The sequence below is a fragment of the Podarcis pityusensis genome (assembly GCF_964106645.2).
Source record: "Podarcis pityusensis genome assembly, chromosome: 2".
NCBI classification, from domain to species: Eukaryota; Metazoa; Chordata; class Lepidosauria; order Squamata; family Lacertidae; genus Podarcis; species Podarcis pityusensis.
Genome location: NC_138029.1, coordinates 116,922,460 through 116,941,960, shown reverse-complemented (window position 1 = coordinate 116,941,960; position 19,501 = coordinate 116,922,460). Strand labels below are relative to the sequence as shown.

At 44.3% G+C, this 19,501-nt stretch overlaps 1 protein-coding gene across 1 annotated transcript; it reads right to left on the bottom strand.

Annotated features, from left to right (window-relative positions):
- Positions 1-5,702: 5,702 nt before the first annotated feature.
- On the bottom strand, positions 5,703-8,801 carry LOC308469986 (uncharacterized protein). The gene has a single exon (XM_080993169.1). It carries the CDS (start codon positions 8,500-8,502, stop codon positions 7,525-7,527), a length of 978 nt encoding a protein of 325 aa, XP_080849295.1. The 5' UTR covers positions 8,503-8,801; the 3' UTR covers positions 5,703-7,524.
- Positions 8,802-19,501: the final 10,700 nt, after the last annotated feature.

The following is a 19,501-nucleotide window of genomic DNA, read 5'->3' as shown; positions in this document are numbered from 1 at the left end:
TAAAGCTATCCCTAAACACATCTTGGAGCTGAGAACCTTCTATAAGGACTTGGTTTATCTGTTGAAGAAGAACACCATCCTTTTCAGGTGGGAGTACCCACAAGGACTGTCTTTTGACTACAAGGGAAAGAAGGTGAAAATAAAGACAATACAAGATAAAGAAAGATTCCTGGAAAGAAACCAAGAGGATTTACAGAAGGGAACTGTGGACCCAATTGCAGAACAAAGGAGAGCACTAGACATTCTCAATTTATCGTACGGACTTAACCCAGCACCATCAGAGGAAGAGCAACAACTTGGAGCGGTTGGAGGAGTAACAGAAAAATAACAAGATGGCCCTGCAATTCCTTAGCTGGAATTGTAATGGGCTGAACATGCCTTTGAGGAGACGCCAAGTATTCCACATTTTGAAAAGAGAACAACTGGATTTGATTTGTTTACAAGAAACCCATATAACCAGAGCACACAGGAAACTACTTATAAATAAAAGATTAGGACAAGAATTCATCTCATCGGATAAAGTTAAAAAAAGAGTTGTGATTTATGTAAAAGAAAAATGGGTCCCAAAAATGATGTTTAAAGATGAACAAGGAAGATATCTGGCAGTTGAAATACAAGTACAAGGAGAAAAATACTTAATAGTTGGAATTTACGCACCAAATGAAGGCAAAGCGGAATTTTTCAAGAAACTCCATGAAACTTTGATGGACTATCTGGATTACAATATGATAATCATGGGAGACATGAATGGTGTAGTCTCTACAAATATGGACAAGGCACAAAGACTGACAATTTCCAAGGAAGGGAGACTTCCGAAGACCTTTTCTGAGATGACGGAAAATATGGACCTAATAGACATATGGAGAACAAGGAACCCTCTCGAGAGAGAGGGAACCTTTTTCTCCCAAGCAATGATGACCTGGACCAGAATTGATCAAATTTGGATTACTAGTGGGATGGCTCCAAAGATCAAGAAAATAGAAATCTGCCCAAAAACCTGCTCCGACCATAACGCCCTGAAGATGGAAATGAAACTTACAACAACTGGTCAATTCAGATGGAGGATGAATGACACCCTGTTTCGAGATAAAGAGATCCACATGAAGGCCCAAAAAACTTTAAAGGACTATTTTGAAATAAACCTAAAGGCCGATGTGGAAAAAAGAGTGATCTGGGACGCAAGTAAAGCTGTGATGCGAGGATTTTTGATTCAACAAAATTCAATTAAAAAGAGAAAGCAGAATGAAAAGAAGGAAAAGATTTTGGAAAAGATAAAAGAAGGAGAGAAAAAATTAAGATCAAAACCAAAGTCCCAGGAAATTTTGAGAGAGATTAAGTTGTATCAAACACAATATATGGAACTGATGAATCAAGAGATTGAATGGAAGATAAAGCAAATGAAACAAAAGACATTCGAATCGGCAGACAAATGTGGCAAACTTCTGGCATGGCAATTGAAGAAAAGGCAGAAACTAAACACAGTTACAAGTCTAGAAGTGGATGGAAAGAACATATTTAAACCCAACGAGATTAGAAATTGCTTTCTGAGTTATTTTAAAAAAACTCTATTCTCAAGGACCACAAAACGAAGAGGACATAGATAAATTCCTTAATAAATACGGATTACAAAAAATCTCTCATCAAAGCAAGGTGGATTTAAACCAGAGAATAACAGAACAAGAGATAGAGGGTGCCATTCAAGACATGCAATTGGGCAAATCTCCAGGGCCAGATGGACTGACTTCCAGATATTATAAATCTTTGAAGGAGTGGTTGGTTCATCCGTTAAAGGAAGTCTGTAACGAGATTTTTTTTTTAATAATATTTTTTATTGCTTTTTTTCCAAGATCAGAATTCATCGTCAATAACACAACAAAAGCGGTTTTACAAGAAGAAAGAAGAAATTAAATAAAAGAAAATTCACTTTTCCAGATCTTTTGTCATAATCAACTGGACTTCCCCACGTCTTCCATCCCCTGCTTTCTTTACAATAAAAATAAACAGCAAATTGATACCTTGTTTCATGTGTTTTTGTACTTTCATCTAATTATAAATTCTAAAAATTTAAACTTTTCACAGTCATAACTTAATTTCCGTCATCTTCAAATCTCAATACTGAAGCATGTTTTTCCGTACACTTAGCAAATTCTCAACATTCATATAACTTGTAATGTTTTTGTAGATAGTCCTTAAATTTTTTCCAATCCTCTTCCACTGCCTCTTCTCCCAGGTCTCGGATTCTGCCAGTCATTTCGGCTAGTTCCATGTAGTCTATCAGTTGCGTATGCCACTCTTCCAGCGTGGGTATCTCCTGTGCCTTCCAATATTTGGCTATAAGGATTCTTGCTGCTGTAGTTGCATATAAAAAGAAAGTTCTATCTTTCTTTAACACTCTCTGGCCTACAATGCCCAGGAGGAAGGCCTCTGGTTTCTTATGGAAGGTATACTTAAATACCTTTTTCAACTCATTGTAAATCATTTCCCAAAAGGCCTTCACCCTCGGGCATGTCCACCAGAGGTGGAAGAATGTTCCTTCAGCCTCCTTACATTTCCAACATTTATTGTCAGACAGATGATATATCTTTGCAAGTTTGACTGGGGTCATGTACCACCTGTATATCATTTTCATAATGTTTTCTTTTAAGGCACTACATGCGGTGAATTTCATACTGGTGGTCCATAACCTTTCCCAGTCTTCAAACATAATGTTGTACCCAATGTCTTGTGCCCATTTTATCATGGCTGATTTAATGTAACGAGATTTTAGAGGGGGAAAAAGCACCAGAATCGTGGAAAGAAGCGTATATTTCACTCATACCAAAGACAGAGACTGAAAAGACTCAACTTAAGAACTACCGCCCAATATCATTACTTAATGTGGATTACAAAATTTTTGCAGACATTTTGGCAAAAAGATTTAAAAGAGTGTTGATGGAGAAGATTCATAGGGACCAAGCAGGCTTTCTCCCAAAAAGGCACCTATCAGACAATGTAAGGAATATAATAGACATTTTGGAATTGCTAGAGGTGAAAATAAACACTAAAGCAGTGCTGATCTTTGTGGACGCGGAGAAAGCCTTCAACAATATTTCTTGGAGTTTTATGAAAAAGAATCTTCATGGGATGGGGGTAGGCCAAGGATTTGAGAATGGTATGGGTGCGATATACTCTGAACAAAAAGCTAAGCTGATTGTTAATAATGTGATAACTGAGGAACTTAAGATAGAAAAAGGAACACGACAGGGATGCCCAATTTCCCCGTTGCTTTTTATTTCTGTTCTGGAGGTGTTGCTGAATATGATTAGAAATGACCAGCAGGTTAAAGGTGTACAGGTCGGAGCTAAACATTATAAGTTAAGGGCATTTGCAGACGACTTAGTATTGACCCTACAAGAGCCAAACACTAGTACGAAAAGGGTGTTGGAGATAATTCAACAATTTGGCCAGGTAGCTGGATTCAAACTAAACAAACAAAAAACTAAAGTCTTAGAAAAAAATTTAACAGTTATGGAGAAGGAGAAATTTCAAGAAGAGACAGGTTTGACAGTGGTCAAAAAGGTGAAATACCTAGGGGTTTATTTGACATCTAAAAATTTGAACTTGTATAAGGACAACTATGAAAAATGCTGGTTAGAAATTAAAAAAGATCTAGAAATATGGTCAAATTTGAAACTGTCAATGTTAGGCCGAATTGCAGTGATTAAGATGAATGTACTGCCTAGAATGTTATTTTTGTTTCAAGCCTTGCAGATTCTTGACAAGATGGACTGTTTCAAGAGGTGGCAGAAAGATATTTCGAAATTTGTCTGGCAGGGCAAAAAGCCCAGAATTAAATTTAAAATACTGACAGATGCCAAAGAAAGAGGGGGATTTGCCCTGCCGGATTTAAAATTGTACTATGAAGCAGCAGCGTTTTGCTGGCTGAAAGAGTGGATGCTCCTCGAGAACACAGACATTTTGGACTTGGAAGGTTTTAATAATGCATTTGGTTGGCATGCATATCTATGGTATGATAAAATCAAGGTGCATAGGGCCTTTAAAAACCATATTGTTAGAAAAGCATTGTTTAATGTCTGGATAAGATATAAAGATTTGTTGGAAAATAAAACCCCTAGATGGTTGTCACCCTTGGAGGCTAAGGCATTGAAGAAACTCAATATGGAGGTCGGATGGCCAAAGTATTGGGAAATTTTGGAACAGGAGGGAGATAAATTGAAATTACAGAGTCATGAGAAATTGAAACCTAAAGTACAAGACTGGCTTCAATATTACCAAATAATGGAGATTTATAAACAGGACAGGAAAATTGGCTTTCAGGTGGAAAAATCAAAATTAGAGACTGAACTGTTAGAACCCAATACTAAGAACTTGTCAAGAATGTATAATTTGCTGCTGAAATGGAATACACAAGATGAGACAGTTAAATCGGTTATGATTAAGTGGGCACAGGACATTGGCCATAACATTATGTTTGCTGACTGGGAATGGTTGTGGAACACCGGTATTAAATTCACGGCATGTAATGCCTTAAAGGAAAATATTATGAAAATGATTTACAGGTGGTACATGACCCCAGTCAAGCTAGCAAAAATTTATCATTTGCCTGATAATAAATGTTGGAAATGTAAAGAAACTGAAGGTACTTTCTATCACCTTTGGTGGACATGCCCGAAGATTAAGGCTTTCTGGGAAATGATATATAATGAAATGAAAAAGGCACTTAAATGTACTTTTCCTAAGAAACCAGAGGCCTTTCTCCTGGGCATTGCCGGCCAATTGGTGTCAAAGAAAGACAGAACTTTCTTTATGTATGCTACAACAGCAGCAAGAATACTCATCGCAAAGTATTGGAAGACACAAGATCTACCCACCCTGGAAGAATGGCAGATGAAAGTGATGGACTATATGACTTTAGCCGAGATGACTGGCAGAATCCGCGACCAGGGAAAGGAGACGGCGGAAGAAGAATGGAAGAAATTTAAAATCTACCTTAAGGACTATTATAAACTTGATGAATGCTAGAATGTCGAGGTTTTGAGTAAGAAAGGGTTACAGCGATATAAGACTAGACTGAAGGAAAGATTAAGAGGACAGAGGACTGACAGAAATATTTAGAGTTGCTAAAAACTTTTGGACATTGGGATGCAGAAAGGGGAGGTATGGGGGAGTCTGAGAAACATGGTTTATGAAAAAAAGGTTATGAAACTATACGTGTTTGTATGTCTTTTTATATGTTTGTATTGTTTTAAAAAATTTTGTAAAACCAATAAAAAAATTTATAAAAAAAAGAATGTTCCAACTACCACACAATTGCGCTCATTTCACACGCTTGCAAGGTTATGCTTAAAATTCTACAAGGCAGGCTTAAGCAGTATGTGGACTGAGAACTCCCAGAAGTTCAAGCTAGATTTCGAAGGGGCAGAGGAACCAGAGACCAAATTGCAAACATGCTGGATTATGGAGAAAGCTAGGGAGTTCCATAAAAACATCTACTTCTGCTTCATTGACTATATAAAAGCCTTTGACTGTGTCGACCACAGCAAACTATGGCAAGTTCTTAAAGAAATGGGAGTGCCTGATCACCTCATCTGTCTCCTGAGTGTTATGGAAAAATCTAGGTGTAAGGCTGTTCAGTCAAACCAGCTTGTTGGGAAGTGCCCGCGGGTCCCTTGCAGAATAAAGGAAGGAATCCAGCCACCAAATGGAGCAAATAGCTGTAGACCAAAGTTTATTGCGCAACAGGTTCAAAGAGGAATTTTGAACCCCAAGCATGGGGTGACAAAGACTTTTAAAACTTTCCCACCATATCCCAGAATACAGTTTGTAGAGCATCATTGCTATGTGACATGTCACAATAGCGGAGGGGTAGACAGGGGTTACACTAGTCTAACCTTGGCAAACATGTCCAGACAAGTCCTTGGTACAAGATTAGCATAAGCATGCCCATGTCAGGGCAAGACTCAGGTATAAGATTAGCATAGGCAAACACCTCTGAAGTCCCATCACCCAAAGTACAATAGAACTTCCTTTGCATGTCTGGCCCCTTGGCAAGTTTGGTGATGGGATTAGGCTTTCCTTGGTCCAGCTCAGCAATTGTCACCCCTGGACACTTCCTGGAGTCCTTTTTCAAGGGGAAAATAGCTTTGGAATGGAGGAAACTGGCAAAGGAGTTGATTTTATATTATTTTTAAAGCTAGGTACCGTATTTTTTGCTCTATAAGATGCACCAGACCACAAGACGCACCTAGTTTTTGGAGGAGGAGAACAAGAAAAAAAGTATTCTGAATCTCAGAAGCCAGAACAGCAAGAGGGATCCCTGCGCAGTGAAAGTAGCAATCCCTCTTGCTGTTCTGGCTTCTGTGAGAGCTGTGCAGCCTGCATTCACTCCATAAGACCCACACACATTTCCCCTTACTTTTTAGGAGGGAAAAAGTGAGTCTTATAGAGCAAAAAATACGGTAACTTCCCTGAGCTGTCAAGTTGAAAGGATACATTCAGGCATAATATCTGTAACATTTAATAACTTTAAAGATGTGCTCCCTAATTTCCTTAACATAAGAAATCTATATGTGGGACAAGAAGCTACAGTTAGAACTAGATATGGAACAACTGATTGGTTCAAAATTGGGAAAGAGTACAACAAGGCTGTATATTGCTCCCCGCTTATTTAACTTATATGCGGAATTCAACATGCAAAAGGCTGGAGTGGATGAATCCCAAGCCAGAATTAAGATTGCCGGAAGAAATATCAACAACCTCAGATATGCAGATGACCAAACCTTGATGGCAGAAAGCAAGGAGGAATTAACCTCTTAATGAGGGTGAAAGAGGAGACCGCAAAATATGGTCTGAAGCTCAACATCAAAAAACCAAAGATCATGGCCACTGGTCCCATCACCTCCTGGCAAATAGAAGGGGAAGAAATGGAGGCAGTGAGAGATTTTACTTTCTTGGGCTCCATGATCACTGCAGATGGTGACAACAGTCACGAAATTAAAAAGTGCCTGCTTCTTGGGAGAAAAGCAATGACAAACCTAGACAGCATCTTAAAAAGCAGAGACATCACCTTGCCAACAAAGGTCCGTAAAGTTAAAGCTATGGTTTTCCCAGTAGTGAGGTATGCAAGTGAGAGCGGGACGATAAAGAAGGCTGATCGCCAAAGAATTGATGCTTTTGAATTATGGTGCTGGAGGAGACTCTTGAGAGCCCCATGGACTGCAAGAAGATCAAACCTATCCATTCTGAAGGAGATCAGCCCTGAATGCTCACTGGAAGGAAACATGCTGAAGCTGAGGTTTCACTATTTTGGCCACCTCATGAGAAGAGAAGGCTCCCTGGAAAAAGTTGTTGATGTTGCAGCCCCAGGTAGAGTGTGTTAAAGTAACTGCTGCGAAATGTGGCACCAGACTGCTTTCTTTTGACACCAAGGGTCCTCTTCTGGGGCTGAAAGCATTGGCATGGTTTGATTTTGTCAGTATTGCAAGGAAGCATAGAAGGAAAGGTAAAAAACACCTATGCAGTTTATTAATGCATCTGTGGTTTTCCCCCTGTGTGAGTTTGTTGATGTCTTCTAAGTGTTCCACTTTCACTGAAGCTCTTTCCACATTCAATACATTCAAAAGGTTTCTCCCCTGTGTGAGTTCGTTGATGTCTTCTAAGTTTTCCACCTTCACTGAAGCTCTTTCCACATTCCATACATTTAAATGGTTTTTCCCCTGTGTGAGTTTGTTGATGTCTTCTAAGTGTTCCACTTTCACTGTAGCTCTTTCCACATTCAATACATTTAAATGGTTTCTCCCCTGTGTGAGTTCGTTGGTGTATTCTAAGTGTCCCACTTCGACTGAAGCTCTTTCCACAATCCACACATTCAAATGGTTTCTCCCCTGTGTGAGTTCGTTGATGTATTCTAAGTTTTCCACTTTCACTGAAGCTCTTTCCACAATCCACACATTTAAATGGTTTCTCCCCTGTGTGAGTTCGTTGGTGTATTCTAAGTGATCCACTTTCACTGAAGCTCTTTCCACAATCCACACATTCAAATGGTTTCTCCCCTGTATGAGTTCGTTGGTGTATTCTAAGGCCTCCACTTCGATTGTAGCTCTTTCCACATTCAATACATTTAAATGGTTTCTCCCCTGTGTGAGTTCGTTGGTGTATTCTAAGTGATCCACTATCATTGAAGCTCTTTCCACATTCTATGCATTTAAATGGTTTTCCCCCTGTGTGAGTTTGTTGGTGTATTCTAAGTTTCCCAGTGGTACTGAAGCTCTTTTCACATTCAATACATTCAAATGGTTTCTCCCCTGTGTGAGTACGTTGGTGTATTCTAAGTGCTTGACTATGACTAAAGCTCGTTCCACACTTCATACATTCAAATAGTTTCTCTCCTTTGTGAGTTTGTTGATGTATCCTCAGACTTCCACTGTGATAAAAGCACATCCCACATTCCATACATTTAAACTGTTTCTTTGTTCTTCCCAATGAATTGACAGGTAGCTCCATAGAATTCTGACTTTCATCTTCCTCACCTGTTTGGGAGTCTGGGAGGAAAGAGAATCCTGTTAGACTTTCAAGAAAGACAAAAAGGGAACTGAACAGATGTCAATTCGAATCTGCACCTTCTCTCATTGTAACACCTTCATTCTCCACTATCCTCTCTAGGTTCCATATTTTTTGAAAAGCTGATGAGATAGTGGCAGGAGCAACACATGATCACTCGATTCAAACTTAATAAAGCACCATCATTTTATAATACAGATCTATGGTGGAATTGGCTTATTAGACACATCTATTTTTTTCTTTCTGAAGTGAAGAAATGATCTCAGGCTCAAGTAACAGTATCTCCATTGTGAAATAAATAAAACCTAAGTGCTACATTTAACTGTAAAAATATTGCAATATATTGGAACCTAAGAAGAGCCTGCTGGATCAGGCAAAGGCCCACCTAGTCCAGCATCCTCTTCTCACAGAGGCCAACCAGATGCCTGTGGGAAACCGGCAAGCAGGATTGGAGCATAAGAGTCTTCTCTGCCATCGTGTGCTTTCCAGAAACTAGTATTAAGAAGCGTTATTGCCTAGGACCGCGAGGGCAGAGCAGAGACGTCAGTCTTATCCTTTTTTTCAAGCTATCCATGTTGCTGGCCATCACTGTCTCCTGTAGGATAGATTCCATAGATGAACTACGCTTCTGTTTATTCATCTTTTGCAGCCCTTAAAGGCAGATAAATGTATTATGGCCTAAGCTTTTGTGGGCTGCAGTCTGACAAAGTGGACTCTTGACCAGGAAAGCTGGTGCCAGTATAAACCTCTGAGTCTCTTTGTTGGCTTTGTGTACTTATTTTGAAATTTGCACCAAGGTTGTACCACAGTATCTCCATGGAAGCTTAGGAACGGACAAAATTACAGGGTGTCAGCTCCGTGAATCTCAAGCCTCTCGTGCCTCCGCTGACAGAGCCTGAGAACGCAAGAGATGTGATTCGGTTGGAATGTGAAGCAGGGGAGGAGCAGCCAAGCTGCAGCAGGAGCAAAGAACAAAGAGCAGGAAGAGGGGGTGCCGACGGCGGGGGGGGGGCACAGACTGTTATCTCCAGTTTGAGGTCTGACACAGAGATCCCGGAAATAGCCTGTCCAAAAAATCGTAGGCTCGAGAGAATCTGCGAGAGGGGAAAAGAAAGCGAAAGTGGGGGCTTCTTTGCTGGAGGACTCGGCAACTGCAAGCTGGGATGAACAGGCCGAGGACTGAGCTCCACAGTGATTTATGAGTTTGAGCAATAAACCTGAGATAATTACTACTGGAGTTGTCTCGCATCTGTGCGGGAGAACCAAGCCATTACACAGGGGCGCTATAAATTATTATCCCACTCACTCACTCTCACAAACAACCCCAGTCTCTAAGATTTACACAATTTGCTTATAATACCAGACACGCTTGGACTTTATATGCCCAATCCTAAGTGTAGAGCCTCCAGCAGCAGGAATTCTGTATCATGATAACGGGTCCTTTGTCCCTTAAGCCCACCAAACTGGGGAGGTGCATGCATTTATTGTGTTTTGATGCTGGTGGAATGTATCATTCTGACCCTGTCTATAAAAAATAAGAGTAATAGAAACAATTTAAATACATTAATCATAAATAATTATGGGAAGCATATCCATTCCCCTTCATCTGTTTTTCAGGATTGTTGTGCAACATCATTATCATCAATTATTCTCACCGTGGAAATAACAGCTAAGATTTCAAAGCCTGGAGGAAGAAAATCTTTCCCCACTACTTTAGGAAAAGGATTCAAGAAAAAAAATGCTGCTTCTGAGAAGGCCTCACCCCTTCCTTCTTCCTGTCAGGAACTTCCTTCCATTTGTCTCCTCTCCATCTTTTCCTCTTTCTCCCTCCACCATCCATCTATCCTTCTCCCCATCTCCTCTCCCCTGGAACTCACCAGATTTCTCCAAGGGTCCTGGGAGGGAATGCTCAGAGGTTGTGGGGAGGGATGCGGGAGACAGCCTGACCAAGTCAACCGTCCATCTTCCTCCTTCCATCCTGGCCAGGGTTGCAGGTTCAGTCTCAGCTAGGTTTGCAGGTTCAGCTTCCTGAGGAGTGCAGAATCCAGAGCAAGTTGCAGCTTCCTGGGAGGGAGGGAAGAAGAAGCCAAGGGAGTCTGAGAGCCCCTGCAGGGATTCTCCTGCCCAAGACATCCTGCTGCCCCTGGAGAAGCCCCAATTGGGGACCCCCTTCCCAAGAGCCTCCACCCATTTTCAAACACTTTTGGCAATTCCTTTCACCTGCCTGTCCCACCTCCCTTCTTAAGGCTGGCATGGTATGCACATTAGTGGCCTGAGAGTAGATCCCTTGGAACTTAAGAGTTAATCTGCAAAGGACTGCTCTGAATACATGGGTGGCCCTTGCATGGAGAAGAAGGAAGCCCCTTGCTTGCATCTGGACCCCCTGGGAGAGGCGGGGATCCGCCCACTGCTCCCTCTGCCCTCGCTGCCTCCTCCTCTGTCCTCCTGCCCTGCAAACACCCTTTGCTCCTGTTCCTCAGGGGAGAGAGGCGGCTGGTGGAAAGAGCCTTCAAACCCATCTGTTTCCTCCACTGCTCCCCCTCCTGTCCTTTTGGGAAACAGGAGCTTTGGTCAGGAGTAAACAACTTAGATGTTCGCAAGATAAGCACTTTAGAGCATTGCTTGCTCCTACCATGTGTGAGTCTGTCTGCGTTTGGACCTAGTGGACAACATACATATTTACACCACGTGATTCCTTAAAGAGGGCAATTCTTTAAAACTGAAGGCCATTTCTACAAAATGGAAGACTTCCGAAGGCAGCCTTTTACAAGGAAATTGTTGATAGTTTTTATTTTGTTAGAAGCTACCCAGATGGGCTGAGGCAACCCAGTCAGATAGGCAGGATGCAAATAATAATAATAATAATAATAATAATAATTGCTTCCTAAGCCTGTCCTAGGACGCGGGTGGCGCTGTGGGTTAAACCACAGAGCCTAGGACTTGCTGATAAGAAGGTTGGCGGTTCGAATCCCCGCAACGGGGTGAGCTCCCGTTGCTCAGTCCCTGCTCCTGTCAACCTAGCAGTTCAATAGCACGTCAAAGTGCAAGTAGATAAATAGGTACCGCTCCAGCGGGAAGGTAAACGGCGTTTCTGTGCGCTGCTCTGGTTCGCAAGAAGCGGCTTAGTCATGCTGGCCACATGACCCGGAAGGTGTACGCCGGCTCCCTTGGCCAATAAAGCAAGATCAGCGCCTCAACCCCAGAGTCGGTGACAACTGGACCTAATGGTCAGGGGTCCCTTTACCTTTTTAAGCCTGTCCTGCTAGGCATGCTGATCAGAGACTCTGTCCAAACAGCCCCTTTGAATGCAACAGGGCTTCCTATTTTTACTATTTTTACAGTGGGAACAGTAAAACCACGAAGCCACTGATCAGCCAGAGTTTCCTGTTTTGACCAAGCACAGTTTGAAGTTAACTTAATATCCCAGCTTATTCCAAAGCTGGCAGCCGTAGTTTCTTGGTTTGGGCAAAATGGAAAGTTTGTTAGTTATGCCTCATAAGAGAGTACCTGGTTTCATCACAGTTCACCCTCAGGGACGGCCCAATCATGAGGTAAGCTGGGACAATTAGGTCAGGAGGCAGATGCAGGGAGATACGAGACTAGCACGTTCCCAGCTCCCCTGTTTGTTAGCCTTGCTGCCAGTGCAGGACCACAGCTGGTAAAGTTGTACAGCTACCCATTTAGAAAGTTTGGTCTAGCAAGCCTTTTTAAAGTGGATTAGAGAGAAAGTGCAGGGGGGAGGAATATTCACCACCATAGCTAAACAGAACCTCCATGTCTAGAGGCAGTGGACCTGTGACCTCCAGGTGCTGGAAACCCAGGTGAGAGGAGGGCACTTACCTTTCCCAGAAGCCCCTCAGTGTCTGGGAGCAGGGTCTGGTCTGTCCCCCCTGCTCTCCCACTGGGCCTCCGACTGGCATCCGCAGCTCCCCTGAAGGAGAGGACACCATCCCCGGAGTGGGGAGGACTGGGAGCCTGTGGGGTTTCCCACTCTGAACAAGGGGGCTGCATCGTCTTCAGGAAATCCTGCTTCTGGAACTCCCAGTGCTGCTGCGGCTGCCCCTCCTCTGGCTCCTGCTTAATTTGACATAAATCTGCCCGAGGCAGAAGATCCCTGATGGTCCCAACTTGGCCGGCAGGAGGTTTCTTTCCTTTCCACTCCAGTCTCTCCCTGGGTCCCTGCTCTTCCATTTTTTTGCCACCCTGCTGGAAAAGAAATAAACACAAAGTAAAATACAACACAAGAATAAAAACAAAAGCACATTTTTTAACCATTAGCCAGTTTTTGAAATATATTATTACTCTTTCTATTTCTAATGTTCAGGATGTGAATGACAATCTTTATGTCACCCAAACAACTCCACCCAGGGACGAGGGGAAGTTATCCAAAGACTGGGGGAAACGGTTTATGGAATTACAAATAATATTTTTTTGGGGGGAGGGGACCAAGGCAGTGGGAGGGAAATCCAAAAACAACCCAGAGAGAGGACTGAGCATGTTAAGTGGACAGGGAATGCTGATCCTGGCTGCAACTTCTAGCATGTTGGAAAGGCAGCAACAGATCCTTGTATATGATTAAGGCTGTGATAGACCCACCTAACATTTAAAGTACATGGCTTCACCCAAGAAATCCTGCGAGCTGCATTTTGTTAGGGGTGTTGAGAACTGTAGCAATAAACTACAGGTCCCGTGGTTCTCTGGGGGAAGCCACATGCTTTAAATGTATGGTATCTGCACAGCCTAAGAACAAAAGGAATATCCAAAATATTTTAAATTTGATGGTCATAAACTCTCTTGACTGAAGACACTCTAACTTGCAGTGCATTGGCTGCATATGGCTTGCCAAGCCTCAGGGTGTGTCCTGCTAGTCCCTGCCATTTCCATCTCCTGATCTGATCATAGGATGAAGATCTCTGTCTGTCCTGGAGAGAAAGATGCCTAAAGGGCCCTTGGAGAGATTTTTTAGATTCCAATTTCACCACAAACAAGCACAGTGCTGAAATGGGGTAAGAGCCCTGATCTGGAAATAAATGATCCCTCTGGCTGCTCTTTAAAGAGGATTTCTAAAGAACAATCTGAAGGGTCTTTTTTCCACAGATCTCCTTGCTAATTCAGCAGGGTCTTCTTGTGCTCTTATTTCTCCTCCAGCCCAGCACTGGGATTGGAAGGTCTAAACATGCTGATTGTGTTTGCAAGACTTGTATGTATGCTAGATGGCATGTCTGGTGAGTTTGTGCAGCACCTCTGGCGTGTGTGCATGTGACTTTATGGTCTGCATCTCTTTTCTGTGTGCGCATGCATGTGCATACATTGGCCACAAAGCTCACTGGAATGTGGCCTCCAGAATCAATGCAGCTTTAAGCCCAAAAAGTGTTCCTCCTGCTCTATCAGAAAGAACAATCAAATCTGAGACTATCAAGAGGAGAGAACTCCTGGATCTACAGAGTTAATGTTCTCAACATCTTATGGAGACACAAACTGCAACGAGATTTCCCTTTAATTGCTTTGAGAATTTTTCCCTTAAGAATATGAAGCAGTATATGAATGAAATGAGTAATAATCTGAACATTAATAGCTAATTTCAAATTTGCATTCCTCAGTCTTTTACAATACTGTCTTCAACATATTTATTATCATTAATTCATTTCGATATGCCACACTTCTTAAGAATCCTCCTTTCCTCTGCATTCTCAAAACTGTCACCCACTTCAACCCTCAGCCTTCATCTCAAAACTCTGCTGCCTTACTAAGGTGGAAATAAAACCTTTAATGAAACAGGCTTAAGCCTCTCTCACTGATTTACACGCAGACACAAGAGGTCACTAACTTTGATAGCTTGGGAAAAGATCAGATGCGTTCCCCAGGAAATAGATCTATTAGATGTTTTATTAGCCTTGACAGAACAACAGAACCTCCATGTGTAGGCAGAGTGTACATTGATGAGGGAAGACAAAAGAAGCCATTTCCTTGCTAAATGAATCTGATGGACATCATTGCCAGAAGATGCGGTGATGGTGGCGGCAAAGAGAGCTTTCAAAGGCGATCAGACCAATTCACAAATGAGGGCGGTAGGTTTATCAATGACACTGGCAGAGGAAGGGGGGCAGGAGTAGTGGCCTGCAAAGGGTGTCAGCGGGCTGCACAGTAAGAGACCCCCCCCCCCGCTGCACTGCTCTTCTATTCCCCCCCGCCTCCCCTTCCCTCTCCGCCGTGGGGAGGACCGTCGAATGGGCTGGGCTCCCTGATGAGGGACAGGGAGAGGGGAGGCAAAAGCCCCAGGTACGTCGCTGATCATCGGACGACTATATGCATCGTCCATCGCGAAGCAGCAGCTGCCTTGGACCCCTCATTCTGCCCCTTGAGCTCAGGACTGAAGGGAGCAGCTCCCCAGGGTCTCCGGCAGGGTCCGTGCCAGCCTGAGCCAGAGATGTTTGCCCCTGTGCCCTCCTGCAGATGCCCTGCCCCTCAGCTGCGCCCCTTCCCCTTCCTGCCCGGGTGGGGGGCGCCCTGCAGCCTCTAGCTGGGCTCGGGGCCTGATCCTGCCAGGCCCACCTGCTCTCCCCCTCCTCCCCCCCCGCCTCCTGCACCTCGGACTCCTCGCTCCGTCCCTGCACCGGAATCCGGCTCCTCTCCGGGGAAACTCGCCAGGCCACGGGCCGCTGCTCCCCCGCTCTCCTCGGCGGGGGACAGGAAAGTGCAGCCGATCTCGAGTCCCCCTGGCTGGCCCCGTTTCCTGCCTCTCTGGGCATCGGAGCTCGCTGGCTGTGGGTTGGGCCCTGGGAGGCTGCGAGGCTGGATGCGCCCCCTTGCAAGGCGAGTGCTGCGAGACCGCCCTGCTGCTTCACCTGCCCTCGTATTTGCAGCCCGCTGCTTCTGATCCTGGAGGTTCTGCTCTTAGCTGTCGGGGCAAATGGATTAGCCCTATGAGATCTGGTCCATTCCTAGCTCTGGAGCAGCAGGGAACAAGCTTTTTGCACCCTTCTCTAGGGAAGTTCACACGCCGCCATCTGTGTCCCCTGTACACAAATCACTGAGTTGTCTTATTGTCTTAACTCAGTCAGTAGAGCGTGAGGTGCTTTATCTCAAGGTTGTGAGTTCGAGTCCCATGTAAGAAAAAGCGGAAATAAAGTGTAATGTTACCTTGAAATTGTGTACACAATAGTCCGATGGTTTTTAGAGAAACCCGAAAACTTCCCCTTTCTATACCCTTTCGTTGTCATCAAGCAGTTGGGCCCTTACCTTTCCCACCCCGACCTGGCCACAGTGATCCATGCGACGGTCACCTCCAGGCTTGACTACTGTAATTCGCTCTACGCTGGGCTGCCCTTGAAGCTGTCCCAGAAACTCCAGTGGGTGCAGAATGCAGCCAGGCTGCTCACGGGGTCTATGCCATGGGAGCATATTCACCCAGTACTTTTCAAGCTGCACTGGCTCCCGGTGGAGTACAGGGTCAGATTTAAGGTGTGGTTTTGACCTTTAAAGCCTTTCACAGCCTAGGACCCTCGTACCTACGGGACCGCCTCTCCCGGTATGCTCCACGGAGAGCCTCAAGGTCCATAAATAGCAACACCCTAGTGGTCCCGGGCCCTAAGGAAGTTAGATTGGCTTCAACCAGAGCCAGGGCCTTTTCAACTCTGGCTCCGGCCTGGTGGAACGCTCTACCTCATGAGACCAGGGCCCTGCAGGATCTGATTTCTTTCCTCAGGGCCGGTAAGACAGAGTTGTTCCACCTGGCCTTTGGCTTGGAGCCAAATTTATTCCCTCCCTCCCTCTCTTTTTTCTTTTCCTTTCTCTTCCTGCGATGAGGCTACATTTTAATATTTCAATGTATCAATATTTTAATGTATTTTAATTTTGTTTTTAAGTTGTAATCATTCAACTTGTTTTTATTATTGCTTGTTAGCCGCCCTGAGCCCGGCCTTGGCTGGGGAGTGTGGGGTATTAATAATAATAATAATAATTCTGTAATAAGTGGGTTTTGTTTGGAAAGCTGTCTCTCAAAATTTATTAGAACATTGGAATGTACCTGGCATTTTATAAGCTCTTCAGTATGTTGCACAAATAAGTCTCCTTGCGATCAGTATGCAGTCCCTGGTTTCCAAATCCTCTACAGGAAATATTCCTGAAATACCATTTCATGAAGCTGGGACGATGCCACCCAGCTGCCTGAATGCCTAGCAGCTGGAGGAGGCAGTCCAGTTCCCAGCTCTGCTGGCCTAGGTCATGTGATCACTTAGCTCCAGTAACAGGTGCCAGGGCTGGGCTCTGTTATCTTTCCATACCCTCCAACATCTCTCCGATGAAAATAGGGGTGTCCTGTTCCATAATGATAATTTTACTATTTATACCCCACACATCTTATTAGGTTGCCCAAGCCACTCCAGGCAGCTACCAACATATATAAAAACATAAGAAAACATTTTAAAAATTCCCTATACAGGATTACCTTCAGACAACTTGGGGGTCACATAACCCCATACCCTCTGGCATCAAATCAGAAACTGACAACAGCTTCGGTAAATCAGGGACATCCCTGGAAGACAGTGACACTTGGAGGGTCTGTCTTTCCCTGCTTTTTTCTTTGCTGTCTCTGGTCTCCTGCCTCCATTCAGCAGAGGAGGGAGCCTTCATACGGAGAAGGATCGGGGCCAACAGGGCATAGTTGGTGCCTTCAGATGACTTCAGTGAAGGGAGAACCATTTGGAGGAACAGCTTGCTGCAATTTTGGAAAGGGATGGAAAGAGCACGGCTACATCGTGGTTTGGTTCTTCAGGTACTTGTTGTTCAAGTTGTTCCATGGAATTCCTGATCTGGACCTTGTGTGGGAAATGAGTTCTCTCCATCACAAGAATAATTTTTGAAGCTTTACTGCACAAGAGTCTTAAACAGTCTTACAATAAGATGAACTTGATAAAGAAGCACGTTGCAAACAATGTTCAGTCCTTTATGTAATCCTGTGAACTTTCCTCTCTCTGGTCCCAGAGGGAGATCCTAAGCTTCTTCATCATTGCAGAACTTATTTGCAACTGCTGCTGCTTCTCCTAGCCATCTCCAACAAGCACCCACTGACTTCTCAAGTTTAAGCTTCCTTCTGTTAGAGCTCTGCAGCTTCTGTTTCCAGCGATGATTTATTAGGAAAGATACCAGCCTCCTCTGCTGCTTTTGTCAGAGTGGAACCTCTGAGTGGAACCTCTTGCCGAAAAGGTTGCACTCTTTCTTCTTCTATGTTTGCTACATATGCCACAATGTTCTCTCTCTTTTTCTCAAATGTTCCAGGCGACCACAAATGAGTGTCTAAAGGGAAACCAAAAGCTCAGAGGTGGGACGGGTGGGTGGGTGGGGAGTCTTGAATATCAGGTTGCCTTGTAGTGCCTGGGGGCCCTGCTATTAGATTTGTATCTCGTAAGTGTTGTAGGAGCCTTTAGGTTTTTTAGCTGTATATTTAAAAAACAAGGCTCTCATGAGATGTTTCATTCTTTTGTTATTCTGACACTGCATTGTTTGCACAGCTTTTTAAAATAGTGATTTTTTTAATATGCAAAAAGAATAAAAATGAATGATAAAGGGTTTATTTAGAAGCAGAACAAGCATTTTATTTTATTTTAAATAACAGAGGGATGAGGCCCAATTCTTAGTGCTCATCCCAGGTTAAAGATTAGCAGCCACACCCTCACAAAAAGCTATGAAAGGATTTTGTTAGCAAATGTCAAGGTGAATTCCTACCTTGTATTCCTGGGCTGACTCTTCCTTGAGAACCACAGTTCTCACTGTGGACGCGGGTGGCGCTGTGGGTAAAACCACAGTGCCTAGGACTTGCCGATCGTATGGTCGGCGGTTCGAATCCCCACGGCGGAGTGAGCTCCCGTCTTTCGGTCCCAGCTCCTGCCCACCTAGCAGTTCAAAAGCACCCATAAAGTGCAAGTAAATAAATAGGTACCGCTTTATAGCGGGAAGGTAAACGGAGTTCCGTGTGCTGCTCTGGTGCAGGCTCGCCAGAGCAGCTATGTCACACTGGCCACGTGACCCGGAAGTGTCTGCGGACGGCGCCGGCTCCCGGCCTCTAGAGTGAGATGAGCGCACAACCCTAGAGTCTGTCAAGACTGGCCCGTACGGGCAGGGGTACCTTTACCTTTACCTTTATGCTGCCTATAGCCAGCCCTGGTCAGCAATGTGTCTGAAGCTCTTTGAGCCAGTTGAAATTTCTGAGCACAGAAAGTTCCAGGCAGAAAGTGCATGGCAGCCCCATGTAGAGTGTGTTACAGTGACCCCTACACAATGTGGCACCAGACTGCCTCTTGGGGGGGTAATTATCTGTTCTAAACACTGCAAAGAGAAGAAGATAGCATCCCTGTTTGCCTCTGTAAAAGCGCTTTCATCTTGACCTGCCATACAGCATAGGTCTCGGGCGTGAGGAGAGGAAAGGGCAGAGTCATCTGGCCAGAATGTGCACAGGCCATGTCTGCTATCACTTAAAGCAAGACACTTCCTTCGTGCAACACAGATAAAGCCTTGACTCCTTCAGCCACTCTCTCTCCCACTCAGAGCGCAATTAACAGGCAAACAGGGATGCTATCTTCTTTCCTTTTGGCAGTCAGCAACACACCTCCATAAATCAAGCAGCAGCAACAGCGGCAGCTTGAACACTCTGCTCCAAAACAGCTCTGCTTCTGGGCACCACAAATCAGTCCAGCATGCAGCCTCCGTTCCGCCATCCAGCAATCAGCAACAGAAACGTCTGGCGACTGGGACGACTGGGACAATGTCTGGTCAGACGACTGGAACAACGACTGGGCCCATAACCGATGTCAGCATCGTCCTTGAGCCAGTGCCACCAACTGGACTCATCCACTTCAGCCCTGACTGGGCTAGGCGAGCTGGGTAGCACTTCCAGAGACCACCTTCTGCACAGGAACAGGTCAAAGTGCTGTGGACTCACAGCTTA